Genomic DNA, 22,097 nt, shown 5'->3' on the forward strand with positions numbered 1-22,097 from the left:
CGAGCACACGTCGCAGCCAGGCCAGACAGACTGTGACAGAGGGAGCAAGAGGCTGCTTCCTGAAGGTTATGTACATCAAGGCACATCCCTCTGCTCAGGACGCCCCCGGGTCCCTGGGGACCCTGTAAAGTTACAGGGGACATACAAGGGGGGTGCGTGGGCTCCTTGACTCTGGGATCTGATTTTACTCTGTGTGAGCCTGCCAGGGCCACCATAACAATATCCTACAGCCTGGGCAGCTTAAACGACAGATATGTATCACTTCCAGTCCTGGAGGCTTGAAGTCTGAGATCAAGATGTGGCAGGGCCGGTTCTTCCTGAGGCCTCTGTCCTTGTAGAACCTGTCATCTCCCTGTGTCCTCACATGGTCATCCCTCTATGTGTGTCTGTGTCCTAATCTTCTCTTCTTATAAGGACATCAATCCTATTGGATTAGGGCCCACCCTTGTGACCTCATTTTATCTTAATCACCTCTTTAAAGACCCCATCTCCAAACACAGTTGCATTCTGAGTCACATTCTGGGGTCAGGACTCCAACACATAAGCTTTGGGGAGACTTGGTGTAGCCCATGCACCCTTCTTAGTGCTAAGATGTGTGCTAGACCCTCTCACCTCAAGTCCCATGGGGTGATGTGGTGGCTTGGGGGACACTCCATGTGCAGGGATTGGAGTTCCAGCTGGGAAATCCACTGACACTACTAATCCCATGGTGAGGGAGCCAGTCCCCTCCTGAGTTGAGCAGTTCTGGGGTGTCTTCCATCAGGCTGTGTCACCTTGAACTACTGGGGTGCCCATGTGACCCGCCCAGGAGTGCTTGGCGTCAGGAAGCTAAGGGGAAGCCTGAGGAGGACCTCAGGGCCGTGTGACATCCCCCCCAACAGACGCTCAGCAAACATGGGGACCCTCAGGAGCTGGGAGTTGGGGTGCTCTAGTCTGACATTTGATCCGGGAAGCCTCATGGGCCTGGGTATGCGATGCTGGGGGTGAGGAGTGTGTTGGGCAGTGACACAGGTGGGGGCTTGATGGGGCTGTGGCTTCAGGTGATGTGAGTGGTGGGATTAGATTCTGGAGGAGGAACCGTCAGGAGCACTAACGTGCAGAGCTGGGGCATGAAGGGGAGTGGGGGGTGGGGGACAGTCCCTATGTCTGGCTCAGAGTGACGCCCCGGGATAGGCACAGCAGACCCCATCTCTGTTGTCTGGACACCCCTTAGCCCCCAGGGGAGGTGGCCACTTGGTGGCTGCATAGATGCACCTGGCACTGGGGAGAGGAGCCCAGGCTGGAGGCGGCAGTGCTTGTGTCATCAGCATAGCGATGACAAGGAAGGGACGAGGGGACGTCTGTCACCATCAGACCCCGAGGGTGGTCAGGGGCCATCCTGGCTGAGGCCGGTTCTGAGCTACACACGGCAGCGGCCTCGGTGGCTCGAGCCTCTCAGTTCAGACGCGTCACGCCTCTAAATCCAGCTGCTGTGAAGTTGCCATGGCGCAGGCTGGTGGCTCAGAGGGCTGCTCTGCTGTGCATCGCTGGGGTGGGGGGCAGCAGATGCGCTCTGCCCTAGGGAGGGTCTAGCGGTGTCAGCACTGCCTCCTGGCTGTGGGACTTTCCGCACATGCTGCGGTTTCCACGGTTCCCACTCTGCATGGCACTGTGTATCGAGGAGGCCGCCCCCTACCTCCAAGGTTTCCACGGCCTGTTTGGATGACAGAAGCAGGGCAGAGAAGCTGCTGCTTGAGCTATCCAGGGGAGCAGCTGGATCCCAGCCCTCTTCTCAGCCCCTGAGCCCACACTGGTGCTGCCGCAAACGGCCTGTTTATCTGACTCTCCAAAAACTAAATAGCAGGTTTTCACCTGTTCCCAGCTGCAACAGGACTTCAGCAAGGCTTGGGGGGAATCCTGATCTCCAGGGACAGGAGAACTGGGATAGATTCTCTACCCCTCCTCCATTTCCCAGACACCTGCAGAATAAAAGAGTCATATTTTTTTTTTTTTTTTTTTTTTTTTTTTTCCTGGAGGACCTCTTGGGAGAACTTAGGGGAAAAACATCAGGAAAATCATACTTTCAAAAAAAATGAAAGAATTAGTTCATGACTCCAGCACCTTAAATATCATGAAGGAACTTCTGGGAACCAGCAGTGAGTGCTTGATGAGGACACGTGATTTCATCCCAGAGAGACGGTGAAACTTCGCAGCAGACTCAGAACCTACTTACAGCACGCCTGCGGCATCGCCAGGGCTAGACTGGGCTCTAGGTGTTTAGGAGTGTAAAGGGCAGTCTGCGCATGAGTTTCCAGGGGCTGCCACAACAGAGGACCACGGGCCGGGCAGCTCGAACACCTGAAGCTTGAACAGCAAGGTGTCCTCTCTCACCGTTCTGGGGCACAAGCACAAGATCGAGTGTCAGCAGGACTGGCTCCTTCTGAGGCTGTGGGGAAGAACCTGCCCCATGCTTCTCTCCCAGCTTCCAGAGGCTGCAGCGGCCTTGGCTTGTAGATGGCCGGCTTCCCCCGTGCACGTCTTTCCTATACCCAAACTTCCTCTTTCCGTAAAGACACCAGTCGTATTGGATTATAGGCCCACGATAATGACATCATCTTACCCTGATCGTCTGTAAAGACCCTATCTCCAAACGAGGTCATATTCACAGGTACTGGGGATTATGACTTTTGGGGGAAACACAATTCATGCCATACCAGTCTGCCTTTCAAAGATATACAAGCAATCACAGACATACATAATAATATCAATAGCTAACTTTTACTGAGTACTTACCATGTGCCAGACATGGTGCTAAGCACGTTACACTCATTCATTAACCCTGCAACAGCTCTGTGAGGTAGTACTATGGGCTGAATTGTGCTCCCCCACCCCAGTTCATAAGTTGAAACCCTAACCGCCAGTAGCTCAGAATGTGACTGTATGTGGTCTCACAGTGATAAAATGAGGTTGTGTGTTAGGGCTGGCCCTAATTAAATGTCCTGTTCTTATAAGAAGAGGGAATTTGAGCACAAAGAAGGGATGCTTGTGCATAGTGAAAAGACCACGCGAGGACACAGGGAGAAGAGGGCCTCACGAGAAACTGGCCCTGCCACACCTCGATCTTGGCCTGCCAGCCTCCAGGACTGTGAGAGGATAGAGCTCTGCTGCTGAAGCCCTGTTCTTGGTATTTTGTTATGGCAGCCCTGACAAACTCGTACAGGCAGCAACATATACTCTCCCTGTTCTTCTGACAAAGAAACTGAGGCACAGAGTGTTACCAACCGGCCAGGCTTGCCCTGCCCTCTCTCATTAAACAAATGAACTCGAAGTCCAAAAGCTGATGCAAGGATTGGAAGGTTTATTCAGATTACACGTATTCAACTAAATTTCTAACCAAGCAAACAAACACAGAGAAAAGAGGAGCAGTGGGGTCCAGTTCAGCCTAGTCCCAATCTGCGGGGCCAACCTACTCCATTAACAAGAATTGATAAAAGCAGTTCTCCCCTTTGTTTTCAGCATAAAGAAGAAAAGTACCAACTAGATTTAAATCAGAAAAAACAAAGCATAGCCAGGAGCCCTCCACGGTGCACCTGTACAGACGTGGATACAATCCAGCAAACAGAAGAGGGCTGGGAAAGTCAGAGAAAGGTAAAGAGAATAAAGCATTGCCTTGTCAGAACTTAGGCCAGGGACTCCAGGAGAGATCTGCCAGCAGCAGAGACATGGGAGCAAAATAGTCCCAGTGGCCACTTGCCTCTTGCAGCTGGAGTCCTCTCCAATGCCCTTCCAATTTTTGCCAGTGATTAAATTAGGCTCTCGGATTCCAAAGTCATAGAAATGAACAATGTACCCAGCAGTAAAGCAAGCAGCGCTTTATTAAAATAGGAGATGGACTTATGCATGAGGGGGGTAGCAACAGTAAAGCTAGCCCCCCCAGGGGAGCTGCTCAGGGTCTTTTTATAGGAAAGGAGTTAAGGGGTGGCAGGCAGCATCACTGGAGGTGGTCCGTTCTGTTCTTCCTGGTTGTGTCATGGGTGCATGCTCAGTAGGCAGTGCTGTTCATCATTGTCACCCCAGGAGGGTCATTGTAGCAGTCACCTTGATACTTTGTGCACAGGTGGGAATCCTAAAGCGGTCTTAGGTTAAACTGTAACTTTTACAATTATAGTAAACAAGCCTTGGGGAGGGGTTTTGCCACTCAGGAAATATCTGTTTCCTGTCTTATGTCAGTCTGTTTTGTCAGGGCAGCCCATGGGGTAATCATTTGCATGGAGGGGTCTCATGACTGAGGAGTGGAAAAGTAACAAATTGTCTTCTGCAGGGAAAATGGAGTCAGTTTGGTTCACAGGCTTAGCCTTACTGTTTCAAGAGAGGTTTAGTGACTTGGCTCATGTGGTCAGGACCCGACAGGAACGAGGCCTCTCTCTGCAGCACACACACTCTGGGGTGCTGTGCTGCACTTCCTTAGACTCCCTGGAAAAATGTGATTCCTCAGTGCACCCTCAGTGTGCAGGAGCGTGAGTGTGGAGGTAAAGCCCGTTTCAACCATTTTAAGCAAATGGGCACGAGGCGGAGGAGTATGGGATATGTTGTGGAATGAATGAAGGACCAAGCCCAGGAGCGAGAGGCAGAGCTGGCCGCAGAGATAGCTGGGTGCGGACTGGATTCACTAGGCTTTGTCTCCTGTTCCCCCTACTCCCTCGGAGGAAGACCTGGCTCTTCTCCCATCACAGATCATGTGCCACACCTCACAGTCTGTGACGAGGTAGATTGATTTAGCTAATGCCATTTTTACTGTTCGAAAAGTGTCCTTGTTTGAACCCACCCCCCAACACCTATGGTGAAAATTGAAGCTTAAAAATTGCCCTGTTCTTACACAAATTTTAAATTCTGCCTGCCTTTGCTGTTTCCCGCCTATGCTGTCCCTGACTAATAAAACCAAGAGCTGTATCTGGATGTATCTAGACAACCTGAGGAGGAAACCACCCTGTGGAAGTTTTTGCTGTCCCTAAGTGATTAACTGGCTTGTCTTGGCTTCTGTAACCAGCTGGCAGGAGGCCTCGCGAAACCCTCTCCCTCCTCATACTAGGAGGAAACGTGTGTGACTATATAACTTTAAGTGTGTGACTATATGATTTTCTTGCCTGTGTGACTATGTGCCTTTAATAGACCCTTTCAATTTAAACTCAGGGCTCTTCTCTTACCAGAATATCTGGAGAGACAGTTGCCGGTAAAGACCCCCTTTTAAAATTCTCATTTGGGCGTTCTGGTTCCTTTTCCGTGCGACAGCCTCACCACAAGTCCAGCTGCGGAGAGACTGGGATCCAGGGTGGTCAGATTCCCACAGGGCAGATTTCCACTGGCTGCTGCCAGCCCAGCACTGTGGGAGTTGGTGTGTAGTGGGTGCAGAGTCTCAGTCTGGGAGATGAGAGAGTTCTGGAGAGAGACAGTGGTGATGTTTGCACAGCAGTGTGAACGTGCTCAATACCCCTGACCTGGACACTTAGATGGTCATGATGGTCAGTTCTATGTTACGAATGTTTCACCACAATAAAGATTATTCCTTAGAGAGAGATACTGACGGGTGCACTGAGAGATGGGCTTAGATGGGCCCCACTTGGGTTGGGCCCCAACCTTAAGCCATGCAGCTTGCGAGGCGCCGTGGCTGGGCGCTCGCAGGGGTCAGTGGCATGGCCAGGGAGGTCAGTCCCCAGCCCAGGATGGCGCAGGCAGCAGAAAGGCGTCCTGGCGAGGGATCATCCCAGGGCTGTCCAGGGCCAGGGGACCCTCGGGCTGCAGCAGCGAGTAGGACTAATGGTCCCAGAGGGAGCGCGGCTGTGAGGGCGTCGTGTCCATCCATACTCGGGTGGCCACACGGCAGAGAGCAGGTGTCCGCGAGAGCACTCCTGACCGACGGGCGGAGCAGCGGACCCTGGGTCGCGGTGCGTGCGGCCCGTCTCTGGACCCTGCGGGCCGGGTCCACACAGCTGTGGGGCGGCGAAGCCTGGAGCCCGGGAGCCCGGGGCTCGCAGCCGCACCGCAGCGTGAGCCCTGGGGACGTGCGCCAGGCGCGGTCCGGGGCGGGAATCAGGACGGGGAGGGAGCCAAGTAGCGAAAGGGGCAACCGGGGTGCCGCCCAGGGCCAGGCTCTGCCAGAGGCTGTGCGACGGCCGCCGTGAGCCTCCCAGCGCCCGGGCACCACCGCGCGCCCCGGGCCACCTGCTCGCCGGGGCCCAGCAGCCGCGCCGCTCCCCCCGTCCAACGCCCAGCTCTCTGCCGGCGCCACCCGGCCCACCAGCCACACCCGCCACACCCGCCACACCCGCCACACCCGTCACCGCTCGGCTTCACTCGGCTCCATCCGGCCCACCCGCCACCACTCGGCTCTACCCGCCACCGCTCGACTTTACTCGCCACCGTTCGGCTCCGCTCGGTCCCATCCCCCAGCATTCGGCTCAGATGGCAGCCTGAGGGTGGGGTGCAGGTGTAGGTCCTGCAGAGCGACAGCTGAGGGGCAGGTGTAGGTGCCGCAGAGTGACAGCTGGGGTGCAGGTGTAGGAAGTGGGCAGCTGGCAGACAGGAGGTTTGCCCCTACTTTAGCTGGTTCCCGAGTGTCCCCCTTCTGACTGCATCCTTCACCCTCTCCTCGAGCCAGATGGAGCCTGTCAGCAGGTGGGAAGCCGAGCGTGCAGGGCGTCAGCAGTCCAGGGGATCTGCCATCACTGGACAGGGGCTACCTGAGCAGAGCTTGAGCCACGACGCCAGGTGTAGCGGATTGAATCATGCCTCCCCCAAAAACTCATTGCAGCTTGAATTGTGTCCCCCAAGTTTTATGTATTAGAAACTTGGCCCCCACTGTGACTGTTAAGAGGGTGAGAAATCCTATTAGGATAATTGAAAGGAGGAGCCTTAAAGAGGTGATTGGATTGTAGGACCGTGCAGTAGTGAATGGATTAATAATGGTGGTCAGGCGTGTGGTTCTGAGGGCTTTAAAAGAAGAGAGAAAGAGTCTGTCTGTCTGTCTGTCTCTCTCTCTCTCTCTCTCTCTTGCTTCTCACCATGTGATCTGCTTGTACCCACCGGCTGCCTGCCACTTTCCGCCTTGAGTAGAAGCAGCATGAGGCCCGCGTCAGATGCAGCTGTCCCAGAATCCTGAGCCAAATAAACCTCTGTTCTTTATAAATTACCCAGTCTCAGGTATTTCTGTTATAGCAACACAAAAATGGGCTAATACACCAGGGTCTGTGACTAAATTTTGCCACATATTGGCTGAGTTCTTGGGTAATTTGCCAAGAAATGGAGATTTTTATAATAGTGTGCTTATGTACAAATATATCACTCTGTATCTCTCACTGGATAATTCTCTCATTATATGAATATCTTACTATATAAATATCTCAGCACATATAGCTCACTGTATGTATCTCTCACCATATGAATATCTCACTATAACTATGTCACTATATATTTCTCTCACTATATATATCTCTCACTATATATCCCTCACTATATGAATTCCTCACTATATATATATATATCTCACTTTATATCTATCACTGTATATCTCACACAATCAAACTCTGCTCTCTTGTTCTTTTCCATCTATCACAGTATTATCAATGTCACTGGCTGCTTCTGAGTTTATGTGGGTTGACACACGAGGAGTTTAGGACAAGGTCAGGCAGATGTGCTCAGTGTCAGCTCTCTGAAAGTCATCAGCTGGGGGACACTGGGGTGAATTCTGAGATGTGTGATGGTTCCTGCCCACCTCCGGGCACCATGGGTACATTGCTGAGGGTCAGATTGGACAACGGGTAGATTGTGGTGACAAGATCCACCCAGGGGAATGTGGGTGCCCAGACACCTCAATCCCAACACCCGGCATGGTCCTGTGACTGCCATCCCTGGCTGCACTTCAAGCACTCTGGGGATGCTTCTTTTTTCATTCTGGCAAGTTGATTTGAAATTCTTATGTGGTCTTCATAGGGTTCAGGGCTACCTGTGATCCATGTGCAGGCCCCTTCTCAGTCTGGCTTCCACTCTTGTCTACTGAAAGGAAATAGGCAATGTAGACAGGGTTGTGATTCCCGGTTGGAAAGCAAGATACAGGAGTTTTGAGAAATGGTTTCAGCTCCAGAGCTGTGTGGCCCCGAGCCCCACCCCAAGACCCCAGGGGGTGGGTTCTGTTGATGGGAACTGCAGGGACAGGGAGGCCAGTATTGCAGGGGTTAGTGTTAGGATTACGCTTCGAGGTTTAGGGCTGGATATCATGGTTGTGGTTAGGGTTGGTTCTCAGGTTACCTCAAACACTTCCTTACCCTGAAAGGGCCCAGGCAAGCGCTTCCTCTACTCAGTCGCATTTTTCTAGGATCCGAATTGGCTCCAGCATTTTGTTTAAGATTCCCCGTATGACCTTGTGATGTATCCAATGCAGTCAGTCTCCAGCATGTTGTTTAAATCCTGTAACCCTGAACCAGCAAGTGGATGTTTCGGTAACCTTTGATTTCCTTCCTCAGCATTCTGAGCACAGCAGGACAGCCACGACACTTCTGCAGGGATGACTTTTGGCACTTTTCTTAGAGGACTTAAATGCTGTTTTTGCGACTCTGGGTTTCATCACAACTTCATTGCTTGTGATGCACTTGCCAACTCCAGGCCTGCCTGGCTTTTTCTGTGAACTCACCGCCTCTCTGTCTCTCTCTCAACAGCAGAGTCTGATCAGAAATTGGCTCCCACGTTGAATGCTGTATGACAGTCACAGCCCTAAGGGGCACAGGACTTCAAGTCTGGGTCTGTGTCCTGCCCACCTAGCTCCCTTGAGTTGTGCCTAGACAGGGCCTTGAGTCACGTGGGGCACCCAGGCCAGGCAGTGCCCCCAAAGCTCAGAGCCCACCTGGCACAGGATCATCAGCTTTCTCCCCTGTGCCCGCCGGCCTCCCGCTGAAGACGCACTCAGTCTGTGCAGTGACCTGGTTTTCTTCTCTGTGTGAGGGCTCACTCCCAAGAGGGGACAGGGACAGGAGGAGGAGCAGGGGGTGTAGTGCCATCCCCATCTCCCCCCAGCTCTTTTGTGGAACCCTGGCCCTGGATACCAGCCTTTTATACCCCGTCCTGTGTTCCCCAGCTTCAGACAGGTCACAGTGGAGTCCCCAAAATGTTACTCCCATGACTCCATCCATCTACGACCTCCTAGAGCATTCTCCTCCTGAGTCCCCGCCCAGGCAGACTTGTCCCATGACTCCTTCCCTTTTCTAGGCCCCGCCTCCCTCTCCCCCATTTCAGAGACTTAATTTTACAGGTGGAAATTTTGGGACTGGGGGAGAGGACCTACGCAGGAGCATACCCTGATTATATGTAGGGCAGCCTCAAACCCAGATCCCAGCAGTCTCCCCCCGCCCCCCTTTCACTGTTTCCCGGAGCTGGAGGAGGAGGGACCAAGAGCCCACAGCTGGTGAGGGCTCTGTCATTAAAGGGTTTGGGACCACCCCACCACTGAAGCCCTGCTCTGTAAACGTGCCCCAGATCCTGGGGCTGCAATTGCCCCCTCTGCTATGATACCTGATACCCAACCTGATGACTGGACCCATAGAGAAGAAGTTGGGGCCTTGGCCAACTGGTTTCCTGACTCCTTTTCCTTTTCTCTTGAGTTCCCACTCGTGTCTGTGCCTGGCTTTCACCTCTGAGGCTACAGAGATGGGGGTAATGGGAGAGACCATGGGGCGCTGGTGGGGGTGGTCCCCTCCCGACCCATCCCTGTCTCCATCTCCTCCCCTGGTTCTCTCCCTGGGCGAGAGGTGATTTAAGTGGGACTTGGTTCCCGTGAGACCCGGCTGAGAGTCTGAGTTCCCGTGGCCTCCCGGACTCTCTCACCTTTGGAACTGGGGACGAGGTACACAGCCCGTGCTGCAGGTTTGTGTGGGAACAACGTTTATTGGAAAAGGAGGCCAGAAGAACATAGAGGGGAGCCATGTGGGACATGGAGGGGATCTGTAACTGTCCATAGCCTGTGAGCCCTAAAGGAATCCCGGCCCCCCCACATTTTCTGCCTCGTCTCTGGTCATGAAAGTGGAGGGTGTGTTTGATCGCTTACATCTTTTTCGACACTCCTGGGGAAGGCAAGAGGTCAAAAGACGTTCTCTGAAGCCCCCTCAGTGCTGGGGCGTGGAGGTGTGTGGTGGCCACCTCTCTCTCTGTTGAGATGTGGTTTTATTGCTGGGGCTTCTCCCTTGTGTGTGTCCTCTGGTGTAGGATGAGGCCTGACTTGTTACTGAAGCCTCTCCCACACTCTCCACACTTGACTTTTGCAATTCTTGAGATTCCTAACCCCACAAATAATTTGCCTGTGTCCTCTGGATGCACTTTCTGGCCTGTTCTGGACTCTTCTTGAGAACTCCCCATTAGTCCTTTGGGTGGGCTGGAAAATGTGTTTGAAATTCACCTCTGCTTTGTCCTTTTATATAAGGGGTTGGACCCTTCTTTGACCTCTTGACCTTCAGCCTTGTCATTCCAGCTGTGTGGATCAGAACGTTGCTGCTCCTGATTCTGACCAACTGGATGGAGATTCCCTGGCTGGAGAAGTTCTCTTGCAGATGTCCCTGGGAAGGTCTGAGAGGAGTGATTGTGTTCCACATGTTGCCTGAGGAATTTCTGACTGGAGAAGGCCAGAGGGCTTGAAGAACATGGGTGGATCTCTGGCTTTTGTTCTGCTGAAAGAGGAAGTTTTTGGTTAGGGGAGGTGTAGACAACACTGTCTGGGACATCTGCTTAGTTGTATGGTAAGGCCTGCTCCCCTAATCATTCCTCATGTGGTAACGCCTGCTGTCTCCCACCGAGTGTTCCTTTACAGTCTTTTTTCATTCCATTTTTGTTCTCTACATCTTCCTCAGAAACCCAGAAATCCTAGGTCATGGGCCTTGTCTATGTATCAGCCAAACCAGGGACCTTCAGTAGCATCAGAGGCAGCTTCAGTCTTTATACAGAAGGAACTGCAGTGACTTTGCCACACACACTACAAGTATCTTCTGGGTCATATCATATCGTCTTCTCCCCCTAATCTCTGGGTACTTTTCCTGATAGAGCATCTGCAGCTATTTTATTCTACTGAGAAATAATAACTGACTTTGGATTACGTAGATGGTGATAGATTTTGGATGTGTTGAACCCTCAAAACTCATGTGAAATTCTGATCCCCAATATGGCAGTGTTGGGAACTGTTTGAGTCATGGGGGGAAGATCCCTCATGAATGAATTAATGTTCTCCCTGGAAGGTGGCAGTAGTGAGTGAGTTCTCACTCTATTAGTTTCCACGAGAGCTGGTTGTTTAAAAGACCCTACCACCTCCCCCATCTCTCTTTCTCATGCTTCCTCTTGCCGCTTGTACCTGCCAGCTGCCTGCCACTTTCCACCATGAGTAGAAGCAGCCTGAGGCTCATGCCAGATGCAGCTGTCCCAGTATCATAAGCCAAATAAACCTCTGTTCTTTATAAACTATCCAGTCGCAGGTATTGTGTTATAGCAACACGAAAAGGGGCTGTTATGGATGGACTCATCCTTAGTGACTTTTCTTATGAGGGGAAAGGGATCTATAAAGTCAGGAACCACTTCGTCTGGAGATGCACAAATGTAGAAGGCAGTGTAGAGTAGTGGTTAAAGAACACTGAATTTGAGTTTCCCCTGTCAAAGACATTTAATTGAGGACTCTTGTGTACCTGGTTCTCCATCAGGAAGTGGGATTCAGAGTGGTCCAGTCCCCCTTGAGTAAACGACTCTGGTTCCTGCTGCCTAAACTAGATTGTGAATTGCTTCTCTCTCTGTCCACAAATCATAAAATGAAAATATGTCCTTCCTTGGGTGACATGCCAAATATTCCTACTTGAGTTATTTCATTCAGTCTTAGGCCACTTCAAATTTATTAGAAAGTTCTGTTTTAATTATATCCCTAATCAGACTTCTTACCTCCTGACTCCCACCTTTATCCAACCCACCATCCTCTCTTACCTGGAGTCTAAAGTGGCCTCTGATGGGATTACCCACTGCAGTTTATTTTCTGAAAATTAACCAAAACTCCACAATTGTTTCCATCTTAGGAAAATCCCCAGTTTCTGGGCAGGAATCATGGGCACTACATGTCCAGGCTTCTGTGTATCTCTCTGACCTCTGCTCTCTTCTCTGCTTCCTTCATCTGGGTGGTCTGAGCCATTTCTCAAACACCCTCACTCTCTCCTGCCTCAGGGCTGTTGCACGAGCTGCTCCCTCTGCCTGGAGTCCTTTGCCAACAACTCTGCACCTCTCAAATGTTATGTCCTGAGAAGAACCTTCCCTGACCGTCCCTTGTCACACCCTCCCTCCCCTCATGATGATCTCTAGGCTCTTTTCTGGATTAGTTTTCTTGAAAGCACGAATCACTGTCTGATATGCACATGCCTGTGCGTGTCTGCGTGTTTCCTTAATTCACGTGTCAGCTGCTCAAGAGCACATATTCTGATCATCCTGTTCTGTGTGTATTTCCTGTTCCTGGAACATCGTCTGGCACAGAGTAGGAATTCACGTGACAACTAATTGAAATAATGAATGAATGAATAACAACATATGCATGTTATTTAGGAATATGGAAGAAATTAAGAAACAATTAAAAGAGCCAGATGAAACTGCCTTGATAAAAGAGCTGGTAGGTGCTTGAGACTTGTTCTTTGTCTCTAAGCCCGTCAGGACTATATGTTGTTATATATTTTTCATATAAAGAAGTTAAAAAAATAAAATGAGAACAAAAATTTCAAAATATAAATTGTCCCTAAGAGTCAAAGGCAAATGAAATGAATCCTTAATTTCAGAAGCATCTGATTTGAAATTTTTCCATCTTTCGACTGCATTTTACTCTACTTAAGAGTTGTACCATGAAAATTCCCAAGGAGAATTCTTTCTCTTCTATTCTATTTAAAGAATAATAGTGGTGCCCACCTCTCCATGCTGTGAGCTCTTTCTTCCGCTTGCTGTCCCGCTTGATACCCAGCTCCTGGCCATATTCATCCCCGTACCAGACCAGCAGTTCACAGCCTGGCCTGATGACCTGGCAAGTTCGATAGAAGATCTGCCCGTGGTATTGAAAGGCCACCAGGTTCTGCTCCTCATCATCCCGGGCACAGTTCACATACCTGGGGTTGAGGCAGACAAAGGGACAGAAAATAACAGGCAGTGAGTCTCCACTACCTGCCAGGGCCATGTTGGGCTTGTCACCAGATGGTCAAGGCCCCCATGCTGTGACGGACCATGCCGTTACACTCCTCCAGGAACCTGCTGTTCATACCTAAGCCTCTTTCTCCAAGTCCTGCTTATGGTGCTCATCCTGCCTGGAATGCTTTTCCCCCCCTTGCCTACTTATCCATTCTTCAAAGCCCAATTACAGACTTACCTCCACCTTGATTGGCCATAAAACACTGACTTCTCACTTCTCTAAACTCTGAATCGATTTCTGCTGATAGCACAGAATTTGGTGTTTGATCAATCATGTACTCCGCTTCTGGATTAGCACACATCATTCTTTACTCAGCCCAAGTCAATCTTCTTTTAAGAGACCTTTCTCTAATCTCCCATAGTTTACCTAGGTGCCATTCACCTGCCTCCCTGGGTTCCCATAGAAACTTAGAGGTCCCTTTGTCCTAGCATGGAAATACAGAATAATAACAGCATGTCCATATTCTTATCTTCTAATAAAATGAGAGTCCCTCATAGAAAGGGGCTCGTCCATGCAGCACAGAGGCCCGTGACCACCCTGCAGCTCACTTCTCAGGCTTCAGGTTTTAATTTCATTGAAGCTGGCAAGATTTCCTGCCCTCACAGATTAAAGGTCCCTTGTTTTAGGTTGTCTTGGCCTTGTGTACTTCTCCTATAATCAAATGTTTCACATCTCCGCGCAATAGTCCTCCACGAGGGCATGGGTTGTGTGATCTGTTCATGTGATGTACTCCATTTTCTAAACAAGAATATAGTAAGTGCTTAATAAATGCTGATTAGATCAATTAAAGTGCGAATCCAGCATCCCCAATGAATCTAGGCTCCTCAGCGTTTATTCTGGTGCCCCAATTTTTTCTATCATAGAGATTTAGTTTTTTCATAAAAGAAATGGCAATATTTATATTTTATCTATTTTTTCCTGGATGTTCATAATATGAAAGAACATTGTAAGGAGAACAGAGAGTGTAAAAACCATCGAGGGAGGCATGCTGAGGAGGAAAGAAGCCGAGCTTGAGAGAGATGAGTGTCCCTGCTGGAACCCGAAACCTATTGGCCTTACCTCATCCAGTTGGCAAGAGATTTGTCCTTTCCATCCACATACTCATAGCAGTTTCTCCCCTTGGTGATCTGAGTTTCAGAAAAATAAGTTAGTCATTTTGGGGTTGAGGGGCAGGTAATAATCAGAATTATTTTATTGTACTGTCATCGATGCATTTTGAGCCTGCATGGATTCAGCCGCCAATGGTGACACATGCTGCGTACTCCTCAGCATCATCTACACATCTGAGTTGATTTGTCCAGTCAGAGCAGAGGCCCCATAGGGAGAATGCACTTTTTCTGTCTCTGTGCCACTTTTCTCCCGCTCACCCTCTGACCTTTAAATAGGAGTTCCAGGTTCATGCAAAGACCACTAAGTACACAGAGCTAACCATGTTGCCAGTATCCATGTTCTAGCATGTAGAAGGTGATGTCCCACCAAAGGCACAGAAGGGATATAGGAAGCAAGAAGATGGGGTAAGATAGGCCCTTCTCACCATCCAGGAGTAGCCACTGTTGGCTGCCTCTTCATCTTCTGTGATCTGGCCCTCAAAGGGGCCAAAGTGCAGACCCAGTGGAAGATCGGATCCCTCATTCCATACTCCAAGCCCGGCCTCAGGGATGCCCGACGGCCCAATTCTCAGCCCTGGGGGCAAAGTGAGGGCTGAGCGGTTGGGATGCCCCTTGTCCACTGCACTGTCCTTTACAAATGTAGGGGGACCATGAGCCACACAGCTGTCGATGAAGAAGTCCTGGCATGTCTCACAATCTGGAGGCGAGAGAAGCAGGGGTTTGGAAAAGTATAGTGCATGTTCCTGGATATAAAGAGCTTCAGAAAGAGCCCAGCAGTTACATAATTTAGCCTCAATCCTGTATCCCAAGCCACCAGAGTAAAGGAATGATTTGGGGTCAAACAACAAGATAAAATTATTCTACCGGGATATAGCCTTCTCCATGAGTGGGCCAAAAGGGTCACTTACACAGGTAGTCATCATCCTGAGGCTCATCGACCTCTTTGTATGACCGAACCTTTCTTTCTCGCAGGCTGTACACCTTCACTTCAATCTTCTTTCTCTCGAGTTCTACATTGGAGAAGAGTAAGTGAGTGAAGTTAGGAGTCTGGAGTGTTTGTTTCTGTTTTTTCAGAAGATGTGAAATCTATTACCATCAAATTATTATCTATCCTTCTACATACTCTGGCTCCCCACCCCTTCAGTACCTCTTAACTATTATTTCAGAGAGACTAAGACTCCACACTGACTACAGATGCATAAGTCAATTTTAGTTTCTGGATTCCCATGATCAGATTGAACCTCCCAAACTTTCTACTTACAAAACAGTTCATTCATGCATTTATTTATCCACAAAATATTTGTTGAGGGTGCATTATATATTAGGCATGGAACAAAGGCATGGATGTACAATAAGAAAATGTGGTCTCTATTATCACAGTTGTATGTATCAGTTCTTTTATATTTAATTTAATGCTTTTAAAACATATATGAGCTATATGTGTTTATCTTCATTTTACAGATTAGCTTTAAGGAGTGCAGAGAATTTATAATGTCTGCCCAAGGCCCTAATGATTCTGCGTGGATTAAAACAAGCGTGTGACTTCAGAGTTGGTGTTCCCACATGCTATTCAGTACAGTACCTAACTTCTGGTCTCAGCATAGTCCAGCTTAAATGCAGGCCTATTGAAAGTCTACGCCACATATCTAGACCATACTCATCAACCTTTCTAAAGGACCTAGAGGGGATAAAGTCCCCAAATTATTTTCTCTTACCCAATTTTTGTCTAGAGTGCCGTCTGGAGGTACTTGCTTCTGCAGGAGGGGACACTCGTTTCTGGGCCTCCTCTGAGTCACTTGTGTTCAGGAAATCTGTTGTTCCGGGCAATTTCTTCAAACTAGATTCATTACTTAACAGTGCCCTGGACATTCCCTTTAATGTGAGAGTCACATTTTAAAAACCAACATACATTTATTTAGTTTCTTAGGGCTTGCAACATTTTTTCACATGTAGGAGTTTTGTTCAACAGTCCCTTGAAAAACCTGGAGCTTCTGAATACCAGAGAGAAAAGGAAAGGCCTGATTGGGTAGTGACTCCAGGACTAGAACCCATGTCTTAAGGCTCTTTTCTTTCAACTTTCTCTATATACGTGAGAGTGAGTGAGGGAGAATATTTTGGAATACTAGCAGGAGACTCAACCAGGTCTGTGAAAGAAGGAGGTAGGGGCTTATAGAGAAAAAGAGGGGATCTTCTATGAACTAGTAGACATTTGATGGAAAGAGAAATGTAGAAAAGCACAGAGGGTACAACACACATCTAGAAAATGAACAGTGAGGTTGGGAGGAGAAGAAACAGTTGGTATAAATGTATGCAGACAACTAAGAAAGTGATGCTAAGAGTTGCATACTGCCATAACCTGGAAGGAATATTTAACTTTGGAATTGAATGAACTGGTTCCTGTACCAATTCTACTTAAGGAAGGGTGTACTATTAGTTAATTCTACTCAGCTTTCTGATCCACAAATTGGCATGCATTCTCATTCTTAATGGTATAGTGAACATGAAATGCAATAATGTTCACCAAAGTGTTTTGCGAGTTGTTAAATACAGTGCAAACATGAGATTAATAATTTCTCTTATAGTCCTGACATCGATTTACCTCCTCAACCATCTCTACAGTTGAAATCTAATTCAAAGATATTATCTTCAGCATTACTTGACCCTGTTACACGTATTTTAATTTGCAAAACTTGGAATCATTCAGAAAACATTCAGGGGGCCCTCAGGGGCTCTAAGCCTCGCCTGGGACTCCTGAGAAAAATCGGGTATGGACCATGCTTTCAAAGAGCTCACAATACAGAAGCAGCAGGCTAAATAAATGATTCGAAACAGCATGACATTTGCCTAATTTGGGCCCAGAGAAAGGAGTAGTTACTTCTTCCTACAGGGAGGAGAGTTTAAAATCAGTACCAGGATGCATTTCTACTGGATAGTGTAAAGTACATGAAGTGCTAAGTCATTTTCCTATCTGTTGTTTCTCAGTCAAACTTCAAACTTCTCAGGGCCTGGAGCAACTTTCTCACATCTGAATACATCCCTTGTGAGAGAGTAGGAACTATCTCCGTCTTCCTCTGGGACCATGCGCAGTGCAAATTGACTGTATATTTGCAAGTTTCCCTCAGAGTGTCTTAGCGTATCTCTCACTTAGCACAGCAGACAAGAATTAGGTTGAAATAATCAGTCCGATGAATAATGTAAAGGTGTCCGGGTAAGTCAGCATGAACTTTACAAAACACGAAAGTTTTAATGAGCTTGTAAGTACTTTAGAGAATGAAGGAGTATTGGATTAGACTGAACCACTACTGACTGTGATCTCAAACATTTCTGTAGCTCAGTTTTTTCATCCACAAAATGGTTATAGTTATAGTTGTAAGGTTTGAGTGAGTTTATTCATGTAAAATGCTTAAAATAAAGTCTGAAATATTGCAAAAATAAAACGAGTGGTAGTGATTATTGTTGCTCTTCTTATTAACTCTTAAAATGATGATGTCAGACATTGTGCTGAAGAGATCAGAAAAGGAAGGCAGCAGTCCTAGGATACTCTGCACATTCTCCTTCCCTTCCATGTGTTTGGATCTTCCATTAGGAAGATTGACTTGTCGATAGGATTTTTCAGTTACTCACCTTCTGGTGTTTACTCTGTCCCACTCTGAAGGCCGCCCGAGGAGGTTTGACTAAAAGGTGATGAGAAATCAGTGTTTTGGTCGGTAAATATTTCCCAGCTCAGAAGATTCTCATTAGGGACAGAGAATTCTGAACTAGAGTGACAATTTCAAGTATTATCCACGGGTGATTTGAAAACGGTTTCTGAAGTAACATTAAGACCTTTGCTTCTATTGGAGGCATTGCTAATTTTCTTAAAATGTTTGTTTTTTTTTTTTAATAGAACCCTGTATCTTGGTGTTAACACCACACTCTCACCAACTGAGGTAAATGGTCACCCACCACAAAGCAAAGAAAACAACACCAAACCTCATCTCTGCTTCTTCTTGTGTTCACAAGGTTTCCATTACATTTATCTTTTAAAAAATGAATTGGCTTAACTTTCATGAAAAAACGCTAAACAAAACCACACAATGGAGGAAAGGACAGTCTCTTCAAGAGACGGTATGGGGAAAACTGGATCGCCATATGCAAAAGAATGGAGATTGACCCTTATCTTACACTACATACAAGAATAACATCAAAATAGATTAAAGACCTTAATCTAACACCCAAAAGTATAAAACTCCAAGAAGAAGACATAGGAGAAAGCTTCAAGAAATCGAATTTGGCCATGATTCCTTGGAAATGACACCAAAAGCATCAGTGACAAAAGCAAAAATAGACAAAGAGACTATGTAAAGCCTGAAAACTTCTGAGCACTGAAAGAAAAAATCAGTGGAGTGAAAAGGCGGCCTACAGAATGAGAGAAAATATTTACAAACCATATGTCTGAAAAAGGGTTAATACCTAGAATATCTAAAGAACTCCTACAACTCAACAACAACAACAAAAAAAAAAACTCAGTTAAAAAATGGGTGCTATGACTGGATTTTGCTCCTCCAAAATTCATATGTTGAAATTCTAATTCCTGGTGTGATAACATTGGGAGATGGAGCTTTGGGGAAGTAATTAGGGTTAGATGAGTTCATGAGGGTGGGGCCCTCATGATGGGAATAGTGCTTTTACAAGAAGAGGAAGAGAGAGATTCCCCCCAAGAGGTGGAAGCAACCTAAATATCCATCAACAAGTGAATAGATATAGAAAATGTGGTATATAAATACAATGGGCTATTATTCAGCCTTAGAACATAAAGAAACCCTGCCAGTGCTATGACGTGGACAAACCTTGAAGACATTTTGATAAGTTAAAGAAGCCAGTCACAATAAGACAAATATGGCATGGTTCACTTATATGAGGTATCTAAAGTAATCAAATTCATAGAAACAAAGTAGAATTGTTGCCAAGAACTGGGGCAGGAGGAAATGGTGTGTTGTTGTTCAACGGGTGTAGCTTTAGTCATGCAAGATGAAAAAGTTCTAGCAGTTTCTTGCACATCAGTGTGTATCTAGTTAATCATATCAAACACTCAAAAATTGTTAGAAAGGGTAAGTTGCCGTTGTGTGATTTCTCATAAGAAATCTCAAAAGGAAAAAAAAAAAATTCTTGTAGAAATCCCACAAGATTTCTCGATAAGAGACGATAAAGTGACTAAGGTGGGGATCAACTGAGTGCAGATAACGATGTATGACAAACCATGGGGTTAGTCATGTCTTCTTCTAAGACCGTTGATCCAATGACTGAACTATTAAGACATTAGGGTTAGAAAGCTTTTTGGTGGATTTACAGTTCAATGAAAGTTTAGTTAATTTCCCGCTGATTAATTAACAATGTCTAGCAAAACCAGTCTTTCTTTTATTACTTTAAAGAATGATAAACTTTAAACATATAGAACAGTGTGGAGAATAATGCTGGAAAACCTATAAATCCATCACCATCCAGTCCTATTCCAACATTCGGACACAGCTGATGGAAATGTTTTCATTTCGACTTTTTATTTCAAAATTCAAAAATAGACATAAAACAGACAAAAGAGCTAACTATGACGCAGTGAAGCCACCTGCCAGCCCTTCCTCCTTCTCTTGTGATAATAACTTCTGAGTTTGGTATTTCTTACTCACATTCAGATTTTTATACGTTTAGCACTTATTACTGTATCTGTAAATAAAATATGTAATTATTTTACAGGTTTAAAACCTTTATATGAATAGCCTCTTACTGTATATAATGTATTGCACCTTGCTTGTTTGTTGAACATTTACGTTTTTGAGAGAACATGGTCTCCTTTGTTAACTCCTGAGATAAAGCCGAGACCTCAACCCAGGATGGTTTCAGGAGGTCACCTCTAATTCCTCCTGGCCCCTCACCTTTCTGTCGAGGTGTCCATTCTTCATCAGAATCCTCAGTGTCATCCACATGGTGCTTGGTCTGCCTTTGGTGACACAGGAAAGCTGGTTGAGAGGCTCCGACACCTGGAAAGAAGCCAAATCTTTGTCCTAAAAGGGAAGTGGTGAGAGGAGGAACAAAGGGTGGTGGCAATGGAAAGCACCACAAAGCCAGTGTGGCTCAGCGCGTGCTGGGAGAGTCTTGAACAAGGTCAAGATGTGAACTCTGCATGACTAGTGCCGATACTCGGCTGTGCACTGACAAAAAAAAAAAAAAAAAGATGAAGAAGAACAAATTTTCCCCTCCAGATTTCTCTCCATACAGAAGAGAACTGTGGGCCCATGCAGCTGCCTAAGAGAGAGCCAAAATAACACGGGGACAGAAGACCTGTTTTATATTTCGCAGGCCGGTCTGCAACCAGCACTAGAAGTTACCTAAATTAATCAGCACATTATCGTTCCTTCTCACATTCCTATAGTGAATTTTCTCCAATTCTCCCATCTCTGCCCATTCTTCCTTGGAGAAGTATATGGGAATGTCTTTGGAAGCATCTTTAGCCTAGAGAAAATAACATAGTTCATCAGTGATTTACTGCACACATCACAAGATCGAGTGGGGCCTTTTCTTCTGCCTTGTAATCTTAACAATCAGAACATAGGCTGGGGTCTTGGGGTGGTCTCTGTGAAACAAGGATAAAGATGTTCGTTACCTCCCTCCCCAGATTGTGTTCTGTTTGAGAGAACACAGCATTTTCCTAGCTCTCCCCAACACAGAGAGTTTGATTCTTGTCTCCTTTTCTCCCTCATGTCCCAGACAGGACCAATTGTCCCCATTGCATGCACATGCACAGCCAGGGTCACACAGAGTTGCAGGCCACAAGTCTGTGGCCCTCCAGACACCAGCTGCTTGTCACTAGTACCCCCTCTCCATCCTTCGTACAAATCCTGCTTGGAGCTTCGCTCGACTTCCCCCACCTCTCACCATGGGCTTCCGCCCTGTTCTCCCTGCATCTCCCTCAGGGTTCTCCTCCGGGGAGCTGTTGGAGCTCATGATGCCGGGACAGGATGGCAGGCCCTGCTCCACCTCCAAGGTAGAGAAGGTCCCGTGAGTCTCCCAGCTGCAAGGCCAAAGCTCCTGTGGAAAGAGAGGTTGTTGAGAGGGGGCCACAGCCCAGACCACTGCCCAGAGCCAGGCTCTGTCTTCTCCACTTGGCCAGGGTGTCCAGACCAGGAAGATGTGGGGACCCTGCAAGGACTGGAGGGCGTTGGGGAGGTCTGGGGGCTATTGACAGGATGGGGGGGTCTCTGCTGGCCATCACAGACCACCTAATGTAAGCTGTTTTGTTTCAGTTCCCCTGCATCTTGATGCATCTGAGGAAGGGTGGCAAAGGTGACTGAGGGTCAAGGCTAGGCGTCTTCAAGGGGATTCCTGAGGTGTGAGGGCTAGGGGAGTCCCATGGAGACCTTGAGGGCCCCTGACTGGTGGGACTCAGGTTACACTGACCAGCGGGGCTCTCCTCCAGGGAGAGGAAATGAACATTTCTCATAGGAAGGCTTCCGGGATCTCCACCAGGAGATTCTGGAAAAGTCTGGGAGTAAAGCAGCCTGGATCTCTAAGGAGCAGCAATCCCTCAGGCTGAGGAGATTGGGGGTCTCCAAGGACAATGAGATTTGGGGTCTCTCAGGCTGAGGTTCTGGGGGTTTCTCAGGTCGAGGGGATTTGGGGTCTCTCAGGCTGATAGTATTTGGGGTTTTTCAGGACAAGATTTTGGGTCTTTCGTGCTGAAGAGATTTGGGATGCTCAGGTTGAGAGGCTTTGGGATTCATCAGGTAAAGTGAATTTGGGGTCTC

At 47.7% G+C, this 22,097-nt stretch overlaps 1 protein-coding gene across 1 annotated transcript; it reads right to left on the reverse strand.

Moving 5' to 3' along the window:
• Positions 1-5,614: 5,614 nt before the first annotated feature.
• Positions 5,615-21,297, reverse strand: LOC134369033 (histone-lysine N-methyltransferase PRDM7-like). The gene is made up of 13 exons (XM_063085244.1): positions 21,222-21,297; positions 20,682-20,798; positions 20,229-20,333; positions 17,944-17,993; positions 16,035-16,191; positions 15,228-15,329; positions 14,745-15,016; positions 14,270-14,337; positions 12,937-13,130; positions 10,462-10,682; positions 10,070-10,085; positions 6,390-6,446; positions 5,615-6,252 (listed from the first exon to the last, which is right to left on the reverse strand). The coding sequence occupies exons 1-13, from the start codon at positions 21,295-21,297 to the stop codon at positions 5,615-5,617; spliced, it is 2,073 nt and encodes a 690-aa protein (XP_062941314.1).
• Between the last annotated feature and the right edge of the window lie 800 nt (positions 21,298-22,097).

This window comes from Cynocephalus volans, unplaced genomic scaffold, assembly GCF_027409185.1.
Source record: "Cynocephalus volans isolate mCynVol1 unplaced genomic scaffold, mCynVol1.pri scaffold_35, whole genome shotgun sequence".
In the NCBI taxonomy this organism is placed as follows: domain Eukaryota; kingdom Metazoa; phylum Chordata; class Mammalia; order Dermoptera; family Cynocephalidae; genus Cynocephalus; species Cynocephalus volans.

Excerpts from the sequence above, each read along its gene's own strand:
- LOC134369033 (XM_063085244.1), bottom strand. The coding sequence starts at position 21,297 with ATGAGCTCCAACAGCTCCCCGGAGGAGAACCCTGAGGGAGATGCAGGG. Across the intron at positions 20,334-20,681 it reads TAATGTGCTGATTAATTTAG|GTGTCGGAGCCTCTCAACCA; the intron begins GTAACTTCTAGT and ends GCTTCTTTCCAG. Across the intron at positions 16,192-17,943 it reads GACAGAGTAAACACCAGAAG|GGAATGTCCAGGGCACTGTT; the intron begins GTGAGTAACTGA and ends CTCACATTAAAG.